Source organism: Neomonachus schauinslandi, chromosome 5, assembly GCF_002201575.2.
Source record: "Neomonachus schauinslandi chromosome 5, ASM220157v2, whole genome shotgun sequence".
Taxonomy (NCBI): Eukaryota; Metazoa; Chordata; class Mammalia; order Carnivora; family Phocidae; genus Neomonachus; species Neomonachus schauinslandi.
Window position 1 is genome coordinate 22180591 of NC_058407.1, and position 20523 is coordinate 22201113.

Genomic DNA, 20523 nt, shown 5'->3' on the forward strand with positions numbered 1-20523 from the left:
GTAAGGGTGGCTCAGTCGTTAAGCGTCTGCCTTCGGCTCAGGTCATGATCCCAGATTCCTGGGATTGAGCCCCACATCGGGCTCCCTGCTCAGCGGGAAGCCTGCTTCTCCCTCTCCCACTCCCCCTGCTTGTGTTCCTGCTCTTGCTGTCTCTGTCTCTGTCAAATAAATAAATAAAATCTTAAAAAAAAAAATCTTAAAAAAAAATGAATGGTAAAATTATGTGTACCAAAAGAATAAAAATAAACTATATAAATTCCAAGACATAGAAAAAAATAGTAATGAGAAAAAAAAAAGGGAATAGACATAAAAAAGAATATGAAAGATAAATGGATGTCAAAATGTAAAGTAGTAGAACAAAATCGAAATATGTAACCACCAAAATCAACATAAATTTGCTAATTTCACCATTTAAAAAGAAGAGGTTGTTTAGATGGTAGGAAAACAAAATCCAGATTTATCTTCTTTAAAATAGACACATCTATAGCTAAGGGCACACCCGCCCCCCCCCCAACACACACACACAAGGTAAAGATGAAAGAAGTTATACCCAAGAAATATTAGCTCAAAGAAAGTTGGGTAGCTATATCAGTTTCAAGCCAAGTAGACTTTAACACTAAAGGTTTTTCCAGGATATAAAAAGTCACTATGGAATATTATAATGTTCAATTCACCAGGAAAATATAAAAATTCTAAATATGTATGCACTTAAAAATTATGCATATGATATACATCATATATATATATTTAATAGAAGTAGAAGGAAAAATCATAAGTCCACTAAAACTGGGAGATTTCAACATACCTCAATTGATGAAATATTTTCACAGCTCAATTAATAAACTTAATGTAGTAAAATACATAGAGCTTGGTACCCAACAATTAGAGAATACATGTTATTGTCATGGAACATTGATAAAAATTTATCTTAACTTGGCTATAAGCAAGTTTCAATACATATCAAAGACTCAGATTCATATATACTCCATTTTCTGACAAGAACTCAATTATGTTAAAGACTCCCATATATATCCCCATAAAAATGTGAATTTAAATACACACTTCTAAATGACTCATGAAAAATGAGTTGAGACACCAAATTCTAACTTAAAAATGTTTATATTTCAACAAAAATGTAAATATAAATATCAACCATGGTGAAAGCAGTGTAAGTGGAACTTAGAAATTTTAAATCCTTATATTAGAAAAGATGAAATGCTGAAGACTAACGAGCTAAATGCAAATTTAAGAAATTTTATAAGAAATAATAGAAAAAAACAGAAAAGTAGGAAAAAGGAAGTGGTAAAGAACAGAAATAGAAACTAATATATAAAATCAGAAGCAGAATATTTTATACACTTAAAAGTAGATGTAATTTCTAGTAAGAACAGTAAAGAAGAAAGGGAGACTGTACCAACAAACTATATTAGGAATGAGAAGGACTGTAACTACAGTTACATAGATTCAAGATACTAAGAAAAAATTATGAACAACTTTGTGCCAACAAATTTTGAAACTGAGAGAGATGGATAAATTCTAGATAATTATAACCTGCCAAAACTTCAAAAAGATATAGAAACCCCAAATAGTCCTACAGCTATTAAAGAAATTGAATGAATAATTAAAAATCTTTCCACAAAGAGTATGTTGAGTCAAGATTATTTTAAAGGTAAATTAAATATAACTGTTAAGAAACAGACCATTGCAATCTTATACAAACTGCTGTAGAGAATTGAAGAAGTGAGAATTTTATCCAACTGGTTCTTATGACACTAGTAAGATTCATATCAAAACTAGACAGTATAAGAAGGAAAGGTTAAAGTCCTGTTTCATTCATGAACATAGATGCAAAAATCCTAAACAAAGTACTAGCAAACCAAATCTAGTGGGACATCAAAAGGAAAATTCATTATGGCCAGTTCATCCCATTAATATCCAGTGTGTTTAACATAAAAAAAATATGTTATTTACACTAGCAGATTAAAGGAGAAAGACTACATAATCAACTCAATAGGTGAAGAAAACCATTTGATATAAACTCAATATTCAATCATAATTAAAATTCTCAGCAAAGTTGGAATACAAAAGAACATACTTAATAAATGCTATCTATCCCAAAATTAGAGAAAGCATCAATTTAAAAAGGGAAACATTAAAAGTATTCTGTGGTAGATGTGATTGCTGCTCTCAATTCTTCACTCCCTCTTCTGCCATGTGACACTGTAGTGCAGTACAGCAGGTGGCCTTTACATCCCCACTCCATTTACTTTAGGTTTAGACACATGACTTTATTCTCTCTGTGGATGTGAGAAGTGATAGTGTGCCAATTCCTACAGTGAGACCTGAAGAGTCATCACCCATTTCCACTATGGAAAGATACATCATGTAGCCTCTGAACAACTCCACTGCACACTCATGAGATAATGAGAGTGAAAAGGGCAAATAAATGTCTTAGTATTAGTATGAAAATTGTTTTGATCTCATGGGACCCCTGAGAAGATCTTGGGGACCCCATGCATTCCTGGACAACACAGAAAAATACTACTTCATCATGGCATGTCCTGTGCCACTCTAGAATGTACTTGTTTGTAGGAAACAACCACACAACCACAATGGAACCAAATCAGAAAATACATTGCTACCATCTATTCCTCAGACCTCACTCACGTTTTCCTACTTTCCTCAATAATAATTTCCATGATAAAAAGAATCTAGCTGAGGATCCCATGTTGCATTTGGTTGTAATGTCTCTTTAGTCTCTTTCCATCTGAATAGTTCCTCTCACTTTCCTTGACATTCATTACCTTGACACTTTTGAAGATTACAGGCAGTTATTTTGTAGACTATCTCACAAATTAGGTTTATCTGATATTTCTGCATGAGTAGATTTAGGTTATGCATCTTTGGCAGGAAAATCCAGAAGTGATTCTGTGTTTTTCTCATTGCATCCTATCAGGTGGGCCAAGATTTTTATTTGCCTTATTACTGGTGATGTTCACCTTCATCGTTTGATTAAGATAGCACCTCCCTGAACTCTTCACCACAGAGTTACTCTTTTTCACTTTGTAATTAATAAGTATTTTATGGGGAAGTCATTTGAAATTATTTAAATTTCCCATTCCTAATCAAACTTTTTAATCATTCATTTATTTATATATTTTTATGGGCTCATGTGTTCCTATTTTATTTAATAGGTTATAACCCATTAACTGTCATTATTTATTTTGTTCCTTATATTGTCTGCAGTTTAAACAGTTGGAGCCCAGTCAAACTGGCTTCTCTACCCTCCTAACATATCTCATCACTCTGAGGACTTCTTTGCTTTCTGGCACAAGGTGTTCCAGATTCATCTTGCACCTTCCCTGCACTGGCCCTGATATCAGTAATTTCTCAATGGATCATTGCTGATTTGAGTTAAAAATATATCTAGAAGCCAAAATGTGGCTTTACTTACTACCAGGGGGATTTCAATTTCCCACACCTTCTTAGTTGACAGAGGTAGGTAATATATATGTGTAAATACATATATACACAAATACATATTTACATCTGTCTTTATCTATATATCTTGGAAACATTGGTATCTCCAATTCCAATCCAACATCACAAAGTTCACTCTAGTTTTCTTCCTCTTCATATTTAAAAATTCTCCCTTAAACAGTTTAATGTGAAATCTGGTTCCCATTATCCTTAATGTAGTTGCTTATTCGATCAACCCCTTGTAAGTAACCAATTTCCCAGATCCACTTCCTCACCACTCAGATTTCTTTCTACCCTTGACTGAAATTTGATTCTCTATGCCAGTTTATCTCTCTGTGTAAACACCCTGCTCATCCTCCTGAGGCTGCACCTTATAGCAGGCCATTGCCAGACATGCTCCTCTCTCTGATTGGGCTTTGACATCCCATGCCAGGCAACTCCATGCACAAACACTTTTCTCTTCTGAACGGGGACACTTTCCTTGCCCTGTTTGGGTTTTGACACCCCAGACCACCCCTCTGCAGGGATATCCTCCTTGCTTTGCTGACTCCTACTAGGCCACTCCCCCTCCATAGGTTCCTCCCTACCCCCACCTGGACCCTGACACTCCATACTGGACTACTCCACATGTGGACACCCTCCTAACCCTGCATGGACCCCAACATGCCATTCTGGGTTGCCCCAAACATGGACACCACCATTACCCTGCTTGAGCCCTGATTCTCAACTCTGGGTCACTACAAATCCCCATTCTCCACTGAAGGTATGGATGTCACTTTTCCTCATCTAATGACTTTAGGACTGAATTGTATGGAGTGAATGGGAAAGAGAAAAGGAAATGACCAGCCATCTCATATCTGAGCTCCTCTACTATAGTATAGGTTGTTCTTCAGATCTTAGATGATTTTCCTAATTTTTAAAAAATACTTTTCAATTTTAGATTACAGTTTTCAAATTCCATGGGGCCATATTTTTTGTTTGTTTTCATTGGCTCTTCATTCATTTTCATTTATTTTTCTTGCAATGTCTTTAAATGGGCTTCTATTAAAATCCTTTTTTATTTCCCATGTTTAATGAGAAGAGATGTCCTGGATTATTCATTCAGAAGAGGTTGCTATATGAGAATAGGCATGAGCCATACCATATGAGAATAACTTTACCCATTTCACTGCTCAAGGACTTTTTCCTTTGTTGTTACCATGAGGATTAAGAAACAGGGGAGCTTCTCTGCTTGATTCAGAAAGACTTCTTGCCATTATTCAGAGTTCTCCAGAGCTCCATTTACTTTGCTTTCCAAAGTAGTAGTCTCACAGTTGAACACTGTATTTTGCTACTATTATGTCCAAGGTCTCCCTCCTCTGGACCGTTGCTTCCCATGCCACTACCATTTCCCCATTATATAAAATGTTTTTTCTCCTTGACGTCTCTGGTGTTTTCACTCTGCTGAATTTGGATTCTGCTCCTGAAAGTTTTTCTTCAGATTAAGTCTCTAGCCCTACTAAAATCATGTCTTTATTGGATATTCCTAAGATTCTCAAGGGCTTAAGCTGCTTCCTATTGTCTTTTTGCAGAATTTTTTCTAGTTCTTCTAGTTGTTCTCAGATTCCATTGCTCAGCGTCCTGCTTAGTGCTGGGCCCTCTCCTTTGATTAATCAGAATCTAAAGGCAACTTCATGGCTTGCAAGGTCCATCCAATTTCATTTTCTTTTCACGACTACAGCTGCACAGCTGCAGATCGAGTTCTGGATCTTGTTGCTGTCACCTGATTCAGTTTTGCCCATCCATTTTCCAGGGCCACAGGGATTCCTTGATACCTGCTTTATTAAAGTTATTACCCATAGTTGGTTTTTGTTTGTTGCTATCGTGTGCTCATTTTATTCTTTCATTATTACACGTTTTTAAAAAGCTGTTTATTTATTTGAGGGAGAAAGAGAGCAGGGGGAAGGGCAGAGGGGGAGGGAGAGAGAAAATCTCAAGCAGACTCCCCACTAAGCATGGAGACTGACAAGAGGCTCAATCCCACAACCCTGAGATTGTGACCTGAGATTGACAAGAGTCCAATGCTTAACTGACTAAACCAGCCAGGTGCCCACCCCATTAATATATGTTTTTTTAAAATTCCAGTTAGCATACAATATAATATTAGCATCAGGTATACAATATAGTGAATCAACACTTCCATACAACACTCAGTGCTCATCACAAGTGCACTCCTTAATCCCCATCACCTATTTAACCCATCCCCCACCCTCCTCCCATCTGATAACCATCAAGTTGTTCTCTATAGTGAAGAGTCTGTTTCTTGGTTTTCCTCTCTCTTCTTCCCCCCCTCCTTGCTCATTTGTTTTGTTTCTTAAATTCCACATGAATGAAATCATATGGTATTTGTCTTTCTCTGACTGGCTTATTCCATTTAGTGTAATACTCTCTAGCTCCATCCATGTCATTGCAAATGGCAAGATTTCATTCTTTATTATGACTGAAAAATATTCCAATATTCCATTCCATTCCAATAAGATTCCATTTATGGCTGAATAATATTCCATTCCGTAATATACCACATCTTCTTCATACATTCATCAATCAATGGACACTTGGGCTGTTCCATAATTTGGCTATTGTAGATAATCTGCTATAAACATTGGGGTGCATGTATCCCTTTGAATTAGTACTTTTGTATTCTTTGAGTAAATATCTATCATAGGGTAGTTCTTATTTTTAACTTTATGAGGAACCTCCATACTGTTTTCCACAGTGCCTGCACCAGTTTGCATTCCCCCCAACAGTACAAGAGGGTTTTTTTTTCTCCACATCCTCACCAACACCTGTTGTTTCTTATGTTGTTGATTTTAGCCATTTTGACAGGTGTGAGGTGATATCTCATTGTAGTTTTGATTTGTATTTCCCTGATGATCAGTGATGTTGAGTATCTTTTCATGGGTCTGTTGGCCATCGGTATGTCTTCTTTGGAAAAATGTCTATTCATGTCTTCTGCCCATTTTTTAGTTGGATTATTCATTTTTGGGGTGTTGGGTTTTATAACTTCTTTATATACTTTGGATACTAAACTTTTATTGGATATATCATTTGCAAATATTTTCTCCCATTTTGTAGGTTGCCTTTTAGTTTTGTTGACTGTTGCCTTCGCTGTGCTTTTTATTTTGATTTAGTTTGATTTAGTCCCAATAGTTATTTTTGCTTTTGTTTCCCTTGCTTCAGGAGACATATCTAGAAAGAAGTTATTATGGCCAATGTCAAAGAGGTTACTGCCTGTGTTCTTCTCTAGGATTTTTATGGTTTCAGGTCTCACATGTAGATCTTTCATTCATTGTGAATTTATTTTTGGTATGGTATAAGAAAGTGGTCCAGTTTCATTCTTTTGCATGTTTTTGTCCAGTTTTCCTAATATCATTTGTTGAAGAGACTGTTTCCCACTGCATATTTTTACCCTCTAAATGAATGCCTTTATTATTTTACTTCTACATTAAGAAAACTGCCATGATGTTCCATGAACACACTTCTCAACTCAAAATTTAAGAACCTTGTTAACCTAACTCCAGTCAACATTTGTTCTGTCAGTTATCAGCAAAGTCACATGGGTTAAGTTAAAAACAAGCAAACAACTGATTTTTTCATGTATGATTATAACAATAGTAACACAAACACTGAAAGTACCAAACAAGAACCATCTTATGGAATTTGGGAGACTAATGATATCAACAGCAGCTACGTCTAAAGGCACTGTAATAAAATCTTGCATTGGGGCGCCTGGGTGGCTCAGCCATTAAGCATCTGCCTTTGGCTCAGGTCATGATCCCAGGGTCCTGGGATTAAGCCCCTCATTGGGCTTCCTGCTCCGCGGGAAGCCTGCTTCTCCCTCTCCCACCCCCCCGCCCCGCTTGTGTTCCCTCTCTCACTGTCTCTCTCTCTCTCTCTGTCAAAAATATAAAATCTTAAAAAAAAAAAATCTTGCGTTTATTATCTCTAGTGTATCAGAATGGCTAAAGATGAGGACTTTGGGGTCAACAATACTTCTGATCCATCCTGGCTTTGCTAATTTTTGCTTGTATGATTTGGGTCAAGTGATTCGACTTGCTTATCAATTTTATCATCTGCACAAAGGGAATAATATGCACCTTGAGGGTTGCTGTAAGGATTAAATGAGACAATGTAAATAACCTGAGCATGGTACCTAGCACAATACTAGATATGATTATTACTATTGAAGAAATAAGACATTTTTAGGAGATATAATTATCACCATTTACATGTAAGGAAACTGAGGCCCAGATAATTAAACAACTATCTTAGATATACAGGCATTGAGAAGTATAATTGGGACTCAAATCCTCTGACTCCAAAGACCATGATTAACTCCAAGAGGGTGGGATAGGAGCAGGGGAAGAGGATAGAAACAGGGGGAGAGAATAGCACTGGTGCAGTCCTTAGCATGTAGCTGTTAGTTTCCTTCTCTTTTCTTTTTTTTTTTATTTTCATTTTTACACCCCCTGTATATTCTTTCTTGCTTTGTTGAAGATTAATTGACCATATAGTTGTGGGTTCATTTCTGGGTTTTCTATTTTGTTCTGTTGATCTATTTGTCTACTTTTGTGCCAGTACCATACTGTTTTGATGACTACAGCTTTGTAATATAACTTGAAGTCTAGAACTGTGATGCCTCTAGCTTTGCTTTTCTTTTTCATGAATGACACATTAGACCAGATGGACTTAATACATATACTTAGAACATTCCATCCTAAAACAGAAGAATATACATTCTTTTCAAGTACACATGGATCATTCTCCAGAATAGATCACATATAAGGTCACAAAACAGGACTCAACAAATACAAAGAGATCGAAGTTATACCATGCATCTTTTCTGACCACAATGCTATGAAACTAGAAGTCAACCACAGGAAAAAATTTGGAAAGACCATAGATATATGGAGGTCAAACAATATGCTACTAAACAATGAATGGGTCAACCAGGAAATCAAAGAAATAAAAAAATACATGGAAACAAATGAAAATGAAAACACAGTGGTCCAAATCCTTTGGGATGTAGCAAAAACAGTCCTAAGAGGGAAGTATATAGCAATACACTCCTACCTCAAGAAGCGAGAAAAATCTCAAATAAAAACCTAACCTTACATCAAAAGAAGCTAGGAAAAAAGAACAACAAATTAAGCCTAAAGCCAGCAGAAGGAAGGAAATAATAAAGATTAGAGCAGAAATAAATGGTATAGAAACTAAAAAAACAATAGATCAATGAAACCAGGAGCTGGTTCTTTGAAAAAAATTAATAAAATTGATAAATCTCCAGCCTGACTTATCAAAAAGAAAGAAGACCCAAATAAATAAAATCACAAGTGAGAGAGGAAAAATAACAACCAACACCACAGAATTTCTACTAATATCAATATCAGCACTCAAATCCCTGGAAATAGAGAAATTTTTTCTTTTCTAAAGAGGAACAAAATGACCCAGTAGACAAAAGTTATGATTTATAATACAAGAAGAAATCATTCATTTTCCATAATTTGTTTTTATCTTGACATGAAATTTGGGGTTTTATTGTTATTCAGGTATTTATATGATAAAGATCAGGGGCAAAGATGGGTAAAAAGAGATTGAAATGCTTACTTATTGGATACTTTCTCTGACATTTCTTTGAAATGCTAATGATGCTTTGAGTAACTATCAGATTGGAATTCACACATATTTAGTTCTGTACCTTGGCATGAAACATCCACTTATCAAAAGAGAAGTGTGAAATTAAATGAGACAAATTGTGAAAACAGTTTAATCTATATACTTTACCTCAGTTACATATAAAAAAATAGTAAGAAAGTGCAAAAATTCTTTCCAAAGTATATTTTAAAAATATATAAGCAGAAACAAAGGAGTAAATTCCATGTATTTACTGTGTCAAAATAACAGTCTTTATTGAATATCTAATACAATCACTATTGAATATCTAATACAACACATTTGTAAAAATGAAATCCTTTTAAATTAAAAATTGTTGTAATAGCAGAAACATATTTAATGTCTTCTGTGCCACTGGCATTGTTCTGCTTTACTTCTATTATTTTATTAAGTCTTCACAACACTTATAGGTGTATACTATATCTTTGTTTGCAGAAGTGAAAATATAAACATTGCCAGAATGTATTTTGAACAATGTATTAATTCTTCTTTGAAAACTGGGGTACAGGCTGAACCATTTATCTATCATGGTATATCAACCACTCCAAAACTTAATGGCTTAAAATAATAGCCATTTATATAGCTCATGATTCTGGTGTTTTCTTCTGGTCTGGGCCAGCCTCAGCTAATCTTGGCTAGGTTTTTTCATTCATGGGTGGTCAGTTGGCATATTGGCCTGGATTGGTAGGTCATGGATGACCTCACTCAAATGTCAGAAAGTTGGCTGACTATTGTCTAAGGTGACAGAGATGGCTGGGCTATCAACCATGCCTTTTTACTTTAGGTTTGTTTTGTTTTGTTTTTTTCATTCTTTAACATCTTGGGACCTTTTTGACCTTGGAGGAACTGCCCCTCCCAGGGCTAGCTAAATCTTAGAGATAGTAAACATGCCTTTCATATGCAAACCAACCTATCCAGAGCCATACCCCAACCACACTCTGGGCCACTTTTCACCTGGCCTAATCACACCAGGGCCAGGTATCAAACAACTAGGGATAATCCCTATGCTCCAGAAGCTGCTGAAATGATTCAAATTAGCCAATCCTAAACCTGATTATCCTGTTTCACCCATTCCTTCACAGAGAAATCACAATAAAGGCTCTGGCCCACCTTTTCCCTCACTCATTCTGCCTCCTAACTAACTTTGGTGTTTCCCCATGTCCCCCACCCAGGGCATGGCATCCTCCCTCCTCTTGGAATCTATAACAGTTTATCTTTTCAATGGCAATTGTCTCCTGATCTGTTAGCCTCATCATACTTGAAAAACAATAAAGCCTATAATTTCAAACAGCTGGGTAATGTATTTCATCATCTCTCAGGCGAGTCTGGGCTTGTTCACCTGGCAGCAAGCTTGCAGGAGCAGCCAGAGAGCAAGCCCCATTGCACAAGTGCCTTTCAAGTCTCTGCTTCTGTTGTGTTGGCTCTTGCCCCATTGGCCAAAGCAAGGCACACGGTCATGCCCAGAGTCACGTGGGAGGAATGGATCCAGAGTAGGGTGTGGCTACAGGGAGCTGTTGCATAGTGGGGCCATACCTACCATCAATCCACCAAATTAGCATTTCGGGAGCTTTTATATCGACTTCTTATTCTCTTTGATTTGAGTAATCTTTAGAGTTTGGCCATTGAAATAAGCAAGTAGTAGTTGCCGTTTGACAACTCTTAACAAAAATGTTACCAACTATCATGATGCTAAGAACTATTATTCAAAAGACAACGCTTATATGCCAATACCTAAATTTCCTTTTACTTAGGGAAGTGATTGCTTATCACTAGAGGACTTGGACAATATAAAGCATTTTGAGGTGATTATAGTCATTTTGGTAAAACCACAGAGGGGATGATAACCTAATAATAATATTCACAGAAAACTTTAGATAAAATTACGCCCCTAAAACTCTCATTTATCATGATTATGGTCAAAAACCTCTTGACTGAGATTTACGGAATCTTTTTCCCACAATAGGCTGATTATTGTCAATTTTCTTTTCATAATCAAACACTTTGGCCTTCTTTAGCAACTTTCAAAATAAAATTCTAAACTTCCTTATTTCTGAATTCCTCCTTCCTTTTACATTACTTACCCATTACTGTCATCCATACCAACCTGTTACATTGTAAAGCACTATGGACCCAAGTAGCATAGGAACAAAAAGGAGAAAATACATTGGAACAGAATGCCAGGTTTTATTTCCTTTTGGTATTATCTTGCTTCCATGAAAATGAAAAAAAACTGTTTTAGTTCACTTATCCCAAATTCCAGGAATAATCATAAACAGGAGAAATACGTCACCTCCCACAAAGAGTCTACTTGCTTGCCTTTGAACACTAGATTGTTCTTTTATCTAAATAGTAATATATTTTCCAGGCCAGTGGATATGGGAATCTGAGAGATCTTAGTTTGAATCCCAGCTTAACCCTTTACTAGCTAGGGAAACTTCAGTAACTTGTTTAAGTGTTCATTTTTACTTCCAAAAAATGGATATAATAGGCCATAAACTCTAGCTTTCAAGAGAGTTCGGAGCTGTCTTCACTCACTCTCCACTCACTATTCTACCCCAGGAAGGGTCTCTGTCTTGAGGGAAGGACTAAAGGAGTTATTATCAAGGACATACTTTTGCTACATTGGAAAGGGATGCAGTTTTTGTGGGAAGACAGAGAGATTATTATAGTACTGGGTGGGCACAGAGTGCTCCTCCTTTAAATTGTTGTCTTTTGGACCTCTCTTCCTAGCACTCTTCTCTCTTCCATCTCAGGATATCATTGTGACAAGGTCAGAGCAGGGGGACACCTTCTACTTGGAAAGCCAAACAGGAACCAGGGTTAGGTATGGGGATATGCAAGGTCAGAAACAAACCTGCCTCAATCAGCAACTAGGGAGAGAACGTGTAGGGACTTGGGACCAAACTGTAATAAAGAAAGCTGGTTTGTCTTTGCATCCTCTGGGCAAATACCTATTGAGACTTATTATGGTTGCCAATTTGTTTAAATATGTGAATGCAGTATTCTGGCTATATCTCTATCAGATAATCATAATTATTATTAATCATTCATTTCACAGGACTGTTATGCAGATCAAATGTAAATATAACTCCTAATTCAGTGCCTATTAAATAGCACATACCTGTTAATTTACGAAAACTTTGGTGTTTGGAGTTTATAGTAATAACTAATGTATTTAAAATGCAAGTCAGCAAGTCAGCTTTGGATTTGTTATTATCCACCACATTGGCTATTTTTGACTCTTTCACAAGATTGGGTTATGAGCTTATCAGGTAATTTAACTTTTGATTGTGGCAAATATTCAGCTATATGAACTAAAATGACCAATCAAAAAAATATACTGACTTCCATTGCTAAGTTCTTTGGCCAGGGTTTTACAGTATATATTTAAAAGACAAATTAGGTCATAAAAATGCATGGTATATTTTAAGTCTCAGAGAACATTTATGTTTTATCTTAAAACATTTGTGTTTTATCTAGAAAAAATTACAAAGCAGTAAATATTTCTTTTTTCTTTTCTGCATTACACTTTCAAAGATCCGAAGAAATTAAAAATAACTAATGCTATTTCAGAGAAGAAAGAAAAAGATAGGGATGCCTGGGTGGCTCAGTCATTAAGCGTCTGCCTTCAGCTCAGTTCATGATCCCAGAGTGCTGGGATGGAGCCCCGCATCGGGCTCCCTGCTCAGTGGAGGGCCTGCTTCTCCCTCTCCCACTCCTCCTGCTTGTGTTCCCTCTCTCGCTGTCTCTCTCTCTCTGTCAAATAAATAAATAAATAATCTTTAAAAAAAAAGAAAGAAAAATATAGCTTTGTGTTAATAGCTCAACATCAGTTTCTTGTAAAAGAGTCTCACTTTTTAGTGATATTATGGATTGCATTGTTTGCCTATGTTAAGCCTGAACAAATCCTTTTTGTCTAAAGTATATAACTTATAGAATTATTCTTAATTTTATATTTTATATGTATATTTTTTAATATTTTATTTATTTATTTGAGAGAGAGAATGAGATAGAGAGCATGAGAGGGGGGAGGGTCAGAGAGAGAGGCAGACTCCCTGCCGAGCAGGGAGCCCGACGCGGGACTCGATCCCGGGGCTCCAGGATCATGACCTAAGCCAAAGGCAGCCGCCTAACCAACCGAGCCACCCAGGCGTCCCTATATTTTATATTTAAAGTAATATTCTCAGTATTATTAAATTACTTCTTAATTTAAACCTTAAATTACTTCTAATTATACTTCTTTCAAAGATTTTGTTTCTGAATTTATTTTCTGGGAGAAGGGCAAAGGGATGTCATTATGTATGATCTTGATTTACCTGCCTGATGTCCTTCTGCACAATGATTCATTTATTGTGAAGGTTTGGACATGGGTGTTTCACTTTATGAAAACTCAGTTTTGTTATTCAATATAAAGTATATGCTCTGGGGACAAGGAAGAACAATATAAAATTACTCAATTAGTACTCAGTTCATATCTTTGAAATGCACCCTAAGGTATGTCAGGAAGATGTGGTTCATACACACACACACACACACACACACACACACAAATTCATTTTATACATGGTACTATAGGGTCATGAGTGTTTCATAAAGTGAGGATATCATTGTACCAACAAATAAAATGTCTGGGTATTGCACAAGTTTGAAAAGGCAGTGCTATTGTATCATCTTTTGGAGTCCTTATAAACAACCATCCTGATGTTCTTCCTCTCTTTTGCAGATGGCCCTTCTCAGCAGGAGGACAGAGATCCTCCAAAAGAATATGATCCTGGGCAATTTGCAGGCCTTCTCCATGGATCCTCTCCAGCCTGTGAGTCCCCTGAAAATCCATTTCATCTCTATGGGAAAAGAGATGAATGTGAAGAAGGACAAGATGAAGTCAGTTTGGCAAATAGTCCTTTGCCTTTCAAGAAGTCTCCAATAGCAAATAACTCAGAAACTTCGGTAAAGAAAATTAAACCCAAAGTGGTCAGTCGAACAATTTTTCACAAAAAAAGCAACCAACTTGAAAACCATACCATTGTTGGCACAAGAACAACTAGGAGTGGATCCCGGAATGGGGACCAGTGGATTATGAACACAGGAGGATTTGTGGAGAGAGCCTGTACCTTGGGGAGAATAAGGTCTTTGCCAAAAGCCCTGATTGACATGCATTTATCAAAAAATGTCTCTAAATCAGATTCTGATCTCATTGCATACCCTTCAAATGAGAAAACATCAAGAGTTAACTGGAGTGAATCTTCAACTGCCGAACATAGTTCTAAAGGGAATTCTGAAAGAACACCATCCTTCACTTCTGAATGGGAAGAAGTAAGACTTGTTCTTCTTGTTCTTTATATAAGACTTTGGAGCAAGGGAAGTTTGGGGGAAGAGTTTTCAGTTTTTTGAGTCTTTCAGAGGCAAAAAACAAAAACAAAAAACAAAAAAATTAAGACACATACAGTTCCAAGTGGAAGGGCAAGATTCTAGGGGTAATACATGATAATTTCACAGCTAGTGTAAAAACAAACACAATTCCACACATGTGGAGAAATCTATTGTTTCCATAGAAATTGATATCAAGCAGAAGTAATAACTAGCTATGAGGTACAAGAGAATGTTCACATTATGTCCTACCAAGCACTGCAGCTGACAAATTGAGAAAAAATCTTTGTATTCCTGCAGCTCTGTATCATTCTGCTAGTTGCTAAATTCTCTGTTAGCTCGTCCCCCCTTTAAAGTATCTTATATTTTCAGAAAAGCTCCTTATAATCTTAACCTTAATGGTAAACAGAATAGTCCTGGCTTGGGTTGCTTAGGTGGCTCAGTTGTTTAAACGTCCAACTCTTGATTTTGGCTCAGGTCATGATCTCAGGGTTGTGAGATTGTGCCCCATGTCATGCTCTGCACTGGGCATGGAGCCTGCTTAAGATTTTCTTTCTCTGCCCCTCACCCACCACTCATGCTCTCTCTCTCTAAAAAAAAAAAGAAGGAAGGAAGGAAGGAAGGAAAGAAAAAGAAAGAAAGGAAGGAAGGAAGGAAGAAGGGAAGAAAGAGAATAGTCCTGGATCTTCTCCAAGTGCCATACAATAAACCCAAATTACTTAATATTTCCCTTTTACAATTATCAGAGAGACATTAAAGAAAAATATGTTGGTGGTGCCTGGGTGGCTCAGTCGTTAAGCGTCTGCCTTCAGCTCAGGTCATGATCCCAGGGTCCTGGGATCGAGCCCCGCATCGGGCTCCCTGCTCTGCGGGAGGCCTGCTTCTCCCTCTGCTGCTCCCCTTGCTTGTATTCCCTCTCTCCCTGCCTCTCTCTCTGTCAAAAAATAAATAAAATCTTTAAAAAAAAAAAAAAAGAAAGAAAAATATGTTGACGTCATGTATCACCAATTTAAGCTCTACTTAAAGACAAAGCCTTTCATTTTATAGAATTAGTTAGAAAGTAAGTGCCATTGCAAGGTTATGAAATATCATTCTTTGTCCCTAAGGAGGACTACGTCATAAAATAATTAAGTTCCTTGCCTTTTCTTGAATTTCTTCAAAAAATGGACCACACTCTCCCTTAGCATTTCATTCTAACATGTCACATTTTCTCCCTCAAAAAACTGTGCCAGGTGGATTGGGTTTTGAAGCACAATAGGTCACTATAGAATTCTGAGAACTAGAAATGTCTGATATTGACATTCTGAATTGAGGTATTTGGGAAAATCACTTAATCTCTCTGCATCTGTTTCAGGGTGAGCAAAATGGGACATTTAAGTAATGCTTATTGTCCTCTCTGAAACCTGCTGTCTTACTCAGGCTGCTAGGATGATGATGAGGGGATTAAACCATAAATGGCTAAAGCTTAGATAGTCATATCTTCCTATAAATACTGTACTGCTAGATTGATAGTCTATTCAAATCTCTCCATTTCTTATATTTATTAACTCTGTGAATAACATCCAAAATCTTTTTGGAATGCAGCAGGATTAATTAACATTTAGCCTATCTCTTAGAATTAAGGTGTTTCCCCATGCCTGGATTCTTGCGATTACGTGTCACAAATCAGCTTGTGGCTAGTCAAGCCATTTAGTAAGAACTTCCAATGGCCACACCCACAGACTGAAACCCACCCCTTCCCCAGTCAGAGAGATGCATGCTCTGAGAACAGGAAGAATGCCTGAGAATGGACATGTTCACATGAATTTATCCTCAGCCCATCCCTTTCTGAGTTTAAAGAATACACAATTCCTAACTTACTGACCCATGTAGGTCCAAACAAAGTTCATCTTAAGAAATATAAAGAGAAGATCTGATTTTGAACATTTAAGAAAGGGAAACATAATTCATATTTTAAAAAGCAATTCAAAAGATGTCTGCTTCCTTTTAAACCTTTCTCAGTCAGTCTCTTAATTGTGGTATTGCAGTAGTAATATCAAGAATATATGATGCTGGCATTTGAAAATTATATTAAAATGCAATGCTAAAAGTGAATTAATAATTTATTTATATGGCTTTTGTTTCTCACAGATTGACAAAATAATGAATTCCATAGATGTTGGAATTAACAGTGAACTTAAAGAAATGAATGGTGAGACCACAAGTAAGGAAACCTTTCTTTTATGTTGTAATTAATAAATGTGCTCAAGAACTAGCTAGAAAATTATAGGAGGCTTTAGATAATTTCATGTTTTTATAATAACAGCAGCTATAAATTATTTCCTTCCACTCATATCAAACAACCATGACCTCTAAATATCAATTTTAAGTACATCAATTCAGCACATTGAGAGATTTTTTTCCCCACGTGCTATGCCAGTTAGCATTAATGGAGTTTCAACTTTTGTAGAGCTAAGTATGAAGCACTTCAGTGTGTTGTAGAATATTATGACCTGATACGCTACGATTTCCCATCCAGTGAAATGTCCCTATCATCCTGGCCAGAGTGATTAACAACTTACCCCCAGGTTATAAGCTCCAGTATGGCAAGAACTATGTGTTACTCATCTTCATGTATCTCAGAATGCCTAGCAGAGTGTCTCACAAATAGTTATTTTGCAATCACTATTTAATATATTACCCTTATGAAGTATTATTTTTTTCTCTATAATTAAAGCTCAGAGTGGAATTCCATTTGCAACTTTCTTTGAAGACTTTTTGCTTCATACTAATGGATGATGTCAAATACCAGATAGCTAAACCTAAAAATAACAGTCCAGTTCATGCTAGAGAAACTATTATTCTGGAAAGAATCAAAAGCTCTGTCTACATTTCTACCCAGCCACTAAGTAGTGGTATAACCATAGATTATTACATAGATCTATACAATTTGGAGCTAAAACAAGTGATTGCTAAGCTCTCTGAAGAACTCATGTTTAAGTTAGTAGTGATAGTTGATGGTTTTATAGAGATGATAAGATTAAGGCCTGTGAGAGAGAAGTCTAAATATATCATAGGATAAACAGCTATGGGATTTTGTGGCCCTTTGACTAGTCACCGGGGCTTTTTAAACAGCACCCCATGTGACTCTTAAGCACGGAAAGGTTGGAAAATGGCTCTCTTATGATGCACTGGGCCTGGGTGGATAAGAAGTGACATGGAAATCTGGGGTTGCAGTCACTGAAGGGGATATTCAGGCCTAAATGAACACCTCACTCATTTCTCCTATACTGGGACAGGTAAGGAATTACTCTAATATGACTGGACCCCATTTTAATTAAATGATAATTGTTTAAAAGGTTACATAATTTTTTTCTGAAATGCATATTTATTTTAGATTTTTAAAACTGAAAAATTATCCAAAAAAGTACCAAAATTGTGTGCATATGTCTAATGACACAAATATGACATTAGCTCTGTGATAACATGTATAGCCAGGTCTCTCATACAGAAATGCTGATAAACATTGAGGATTTTTCTAGTATGCAGAGAACTAGCCTAGGAATGTATGTTGCTACATAGTTCTTCCAGACATGCTTACAGAATAATTTCAAGAAAGTGTAGGAATGCACATTTTTAACTGATACAAAGGTAAGCTTTTATATTTTTTTCATCAATAGAAAATTCCCTGACACTGAGAATATTCAGGCAGGGACATAGAGCTTCTCTACTGGAAGACTTAGGTGATACTGAACATTAATGCTCTAAAATTCTTTAAACAGATAATACCACAGAATTATAAAAAATATAAATATGATTGTAATGAAAGGGTAATGTTATAATAAGGGTAAATGTTAAAAATGCCAATCAGGAAAAGCTGCCTTTGAAGGGCACTTTAGTAGTAAACAAATCCACAGATTATCTCCCCTAATTCTCCTCTTTCTGCCATTTATACTGCCATCCTACCCCCGCCTTTATTTACTATTTTTCTACAGTGATAATGAAAATGAAAGTAGAGACTCAGCGCTCACAGATTTATTACTATTAATAACGTCTGGTTCTGTATGTCCCTTAATTTTTGCCTCTTAATTGTATATTAATTATACACTAAGTGATTGACCATGCCGTGTGGCCTTCCAGCTGGCCTTTAGGTCATTGTGGATTACAACTTTACTGGGCTGCAGGCTTTTCCCTCTTGTGGCTAGATGGACTAGAGAGGTGATAACCCCATGCAAATTCCACAAATATTACTGGGTACCACGTGTGGTTGGGAAATCACATGGTGAAATAAAAAGTCTGACAGACATGAATTCAAATCTCAGTTCTGCTATTTACTAGGCTCTTGACCTTAGGCAACTCATTCAATTTCCCGATCAACAGAAATGAGTATATTGATATACGATCATTGTAGAGACATGTCCAATGGCATATAGGTGGGGTCAGACTTACATAGATATGTATTAAATTTCAGCTCCCCACCTTGCCCTACCACAAGGGAGATGTGGTGTTTGACACTGTGGATATACACATGTGGAGATAAACACACATTAGCCCTTTCTTTAAGAACTTCATGATGTCAGTTAGTCTCATAGTCTTCATGTTACATTTGCTGTGCTCCCTGGAATAGTGGTGTGTCAATTGTGATACCGGTAGTAACTGGCCCAACAGTCAGCTGATACCAGAGAAGAGAAATTACTAAAAGAGATCATTAAACTCCAAGATACCCTGGCAAAGAAAAGAGAAAAATTTAGACTGTATTGATTTAAAGGGCCTAAATTATTTTTATGAAATCTGGATGTTCTTTTTTTTCTTGACAATGGGGAAGAGAGGTGCAATGAAATTAACAGGAGGTAAATTTAGAATGGGTGAAAGGAAATACTGCTTTACCTAGTATGTGTTGACAGTGTCTAGAATTTTGCTTTGAAAGGCCACTGAACCAAGCACTAGGCCTGGCTTTAACAGAGCTGCACAGCTTTATGAGTGTTTGTGATGTTTGTTGCTAAAAACCTCAGAAGACGATTTTTGGGAGAATAAAATCAGAAGCAATGGAGGGGCGCCTGGGTGGCTCAGTTGGTTAAGCGACTGCCTTCGGCTCAGGTCATGATCCTGGAGTCCCGGGACCGAGTCCCGCATCGGGCTCCCTGCTCAGCAGGGAGTCTGCTTCTCCCTCTGGCCTTCCTCCCTCTCATGCTCTCTGTCTCTCATTCTGTCTCTCTCAAATAAATAAATAAAATCTTTAAAAAAAAAAATCAGAAGCAATGGAGATACATGATGGATCAAGGCTGAGCATTACATTTTCCATGCTCTTTCCCATTTTGTTTCAGTGTTTTTGTTTGCCCTCCCTACTCCCTGCACATTTGCAATTTCAGGTATTTTGTAAACAAAATATTATTGGACCGGTAAAGGATTTGAAAATCTCTCCTCTTCATTCCTAAAAATAGGAACCAGCTCAAAGTTTGAGCAGTCTCTATGAATCATCAAACTAGTTCTACTCGTAGAAAACCATTTCCTCTTTTTTTTTTTTAATTTCCTCAACAACTCTATAGTAATTTGAAACTTACCCAGCAACATCAACTATCCAGGACTAAGGTAGAAATAGCAGTAAATAAAATTTACTGAATCTATATTAAGTTCTCACTCAGAATAATATTAATAGACAATTTTCACAAACATAAACTTCTGGTTTCCCACTTGAAGTCAGATTCAAATGTCAAACAAATTGGCACTGGTAGTAGGATTCAACTGTACTGAACACCTCATATTGTATAGAACATCCTGTTCTTTGGTGATGCTGGATATGTGATGTGATAGTACATTCTACATAGTTATATACTGCCATGTATAGGATTTTTTCAGAGAACCGGTTTTGAAGTTAGATGGACTCAGCTTCAAATCCCAGGATTGCAGTTCACTGGCTCTGTGACCTATTTGATCTCAGTTTCCTCCCCTATAAATTCAGATTTTTAACAACTACCTCCTAAGACC

General features: G+C 36.6%; 1 protein-coding gene across 5 annotated transcripts in view; it reads left to right on the forward strand.

The window, feature by feature from the left end:
• ANKS1B (ankyrin repeat and sterile alpha motif domain containing 1B) overlaps nucleotides 1-20523 on the forward strand; it is a 1116839-nt gene that overhangs the window by 631068 nt on the left and 465248 nt on the right. For 4 of the 5 annotated variants that reach the window (XM_021687341.2, XM_021687343.2, XM_021687344.2 and 1 more), the window contains exons 13-14: nucleotides 13916-14505; nucleotides 16690-16762. In XM_021687341.2, the coding sequence (XP_021543016.1) occupies nucleotides 13916-14505; nucleotides 16690-16762 (663 nt within the window). The remainder of the gene's footprint in view (nucleotides 1-13915; nucleotides 14506-16689; nucleotides 16763-20523) is intronic. The other variant, XM_021687346.2, reaches the window with a different exon arrangement.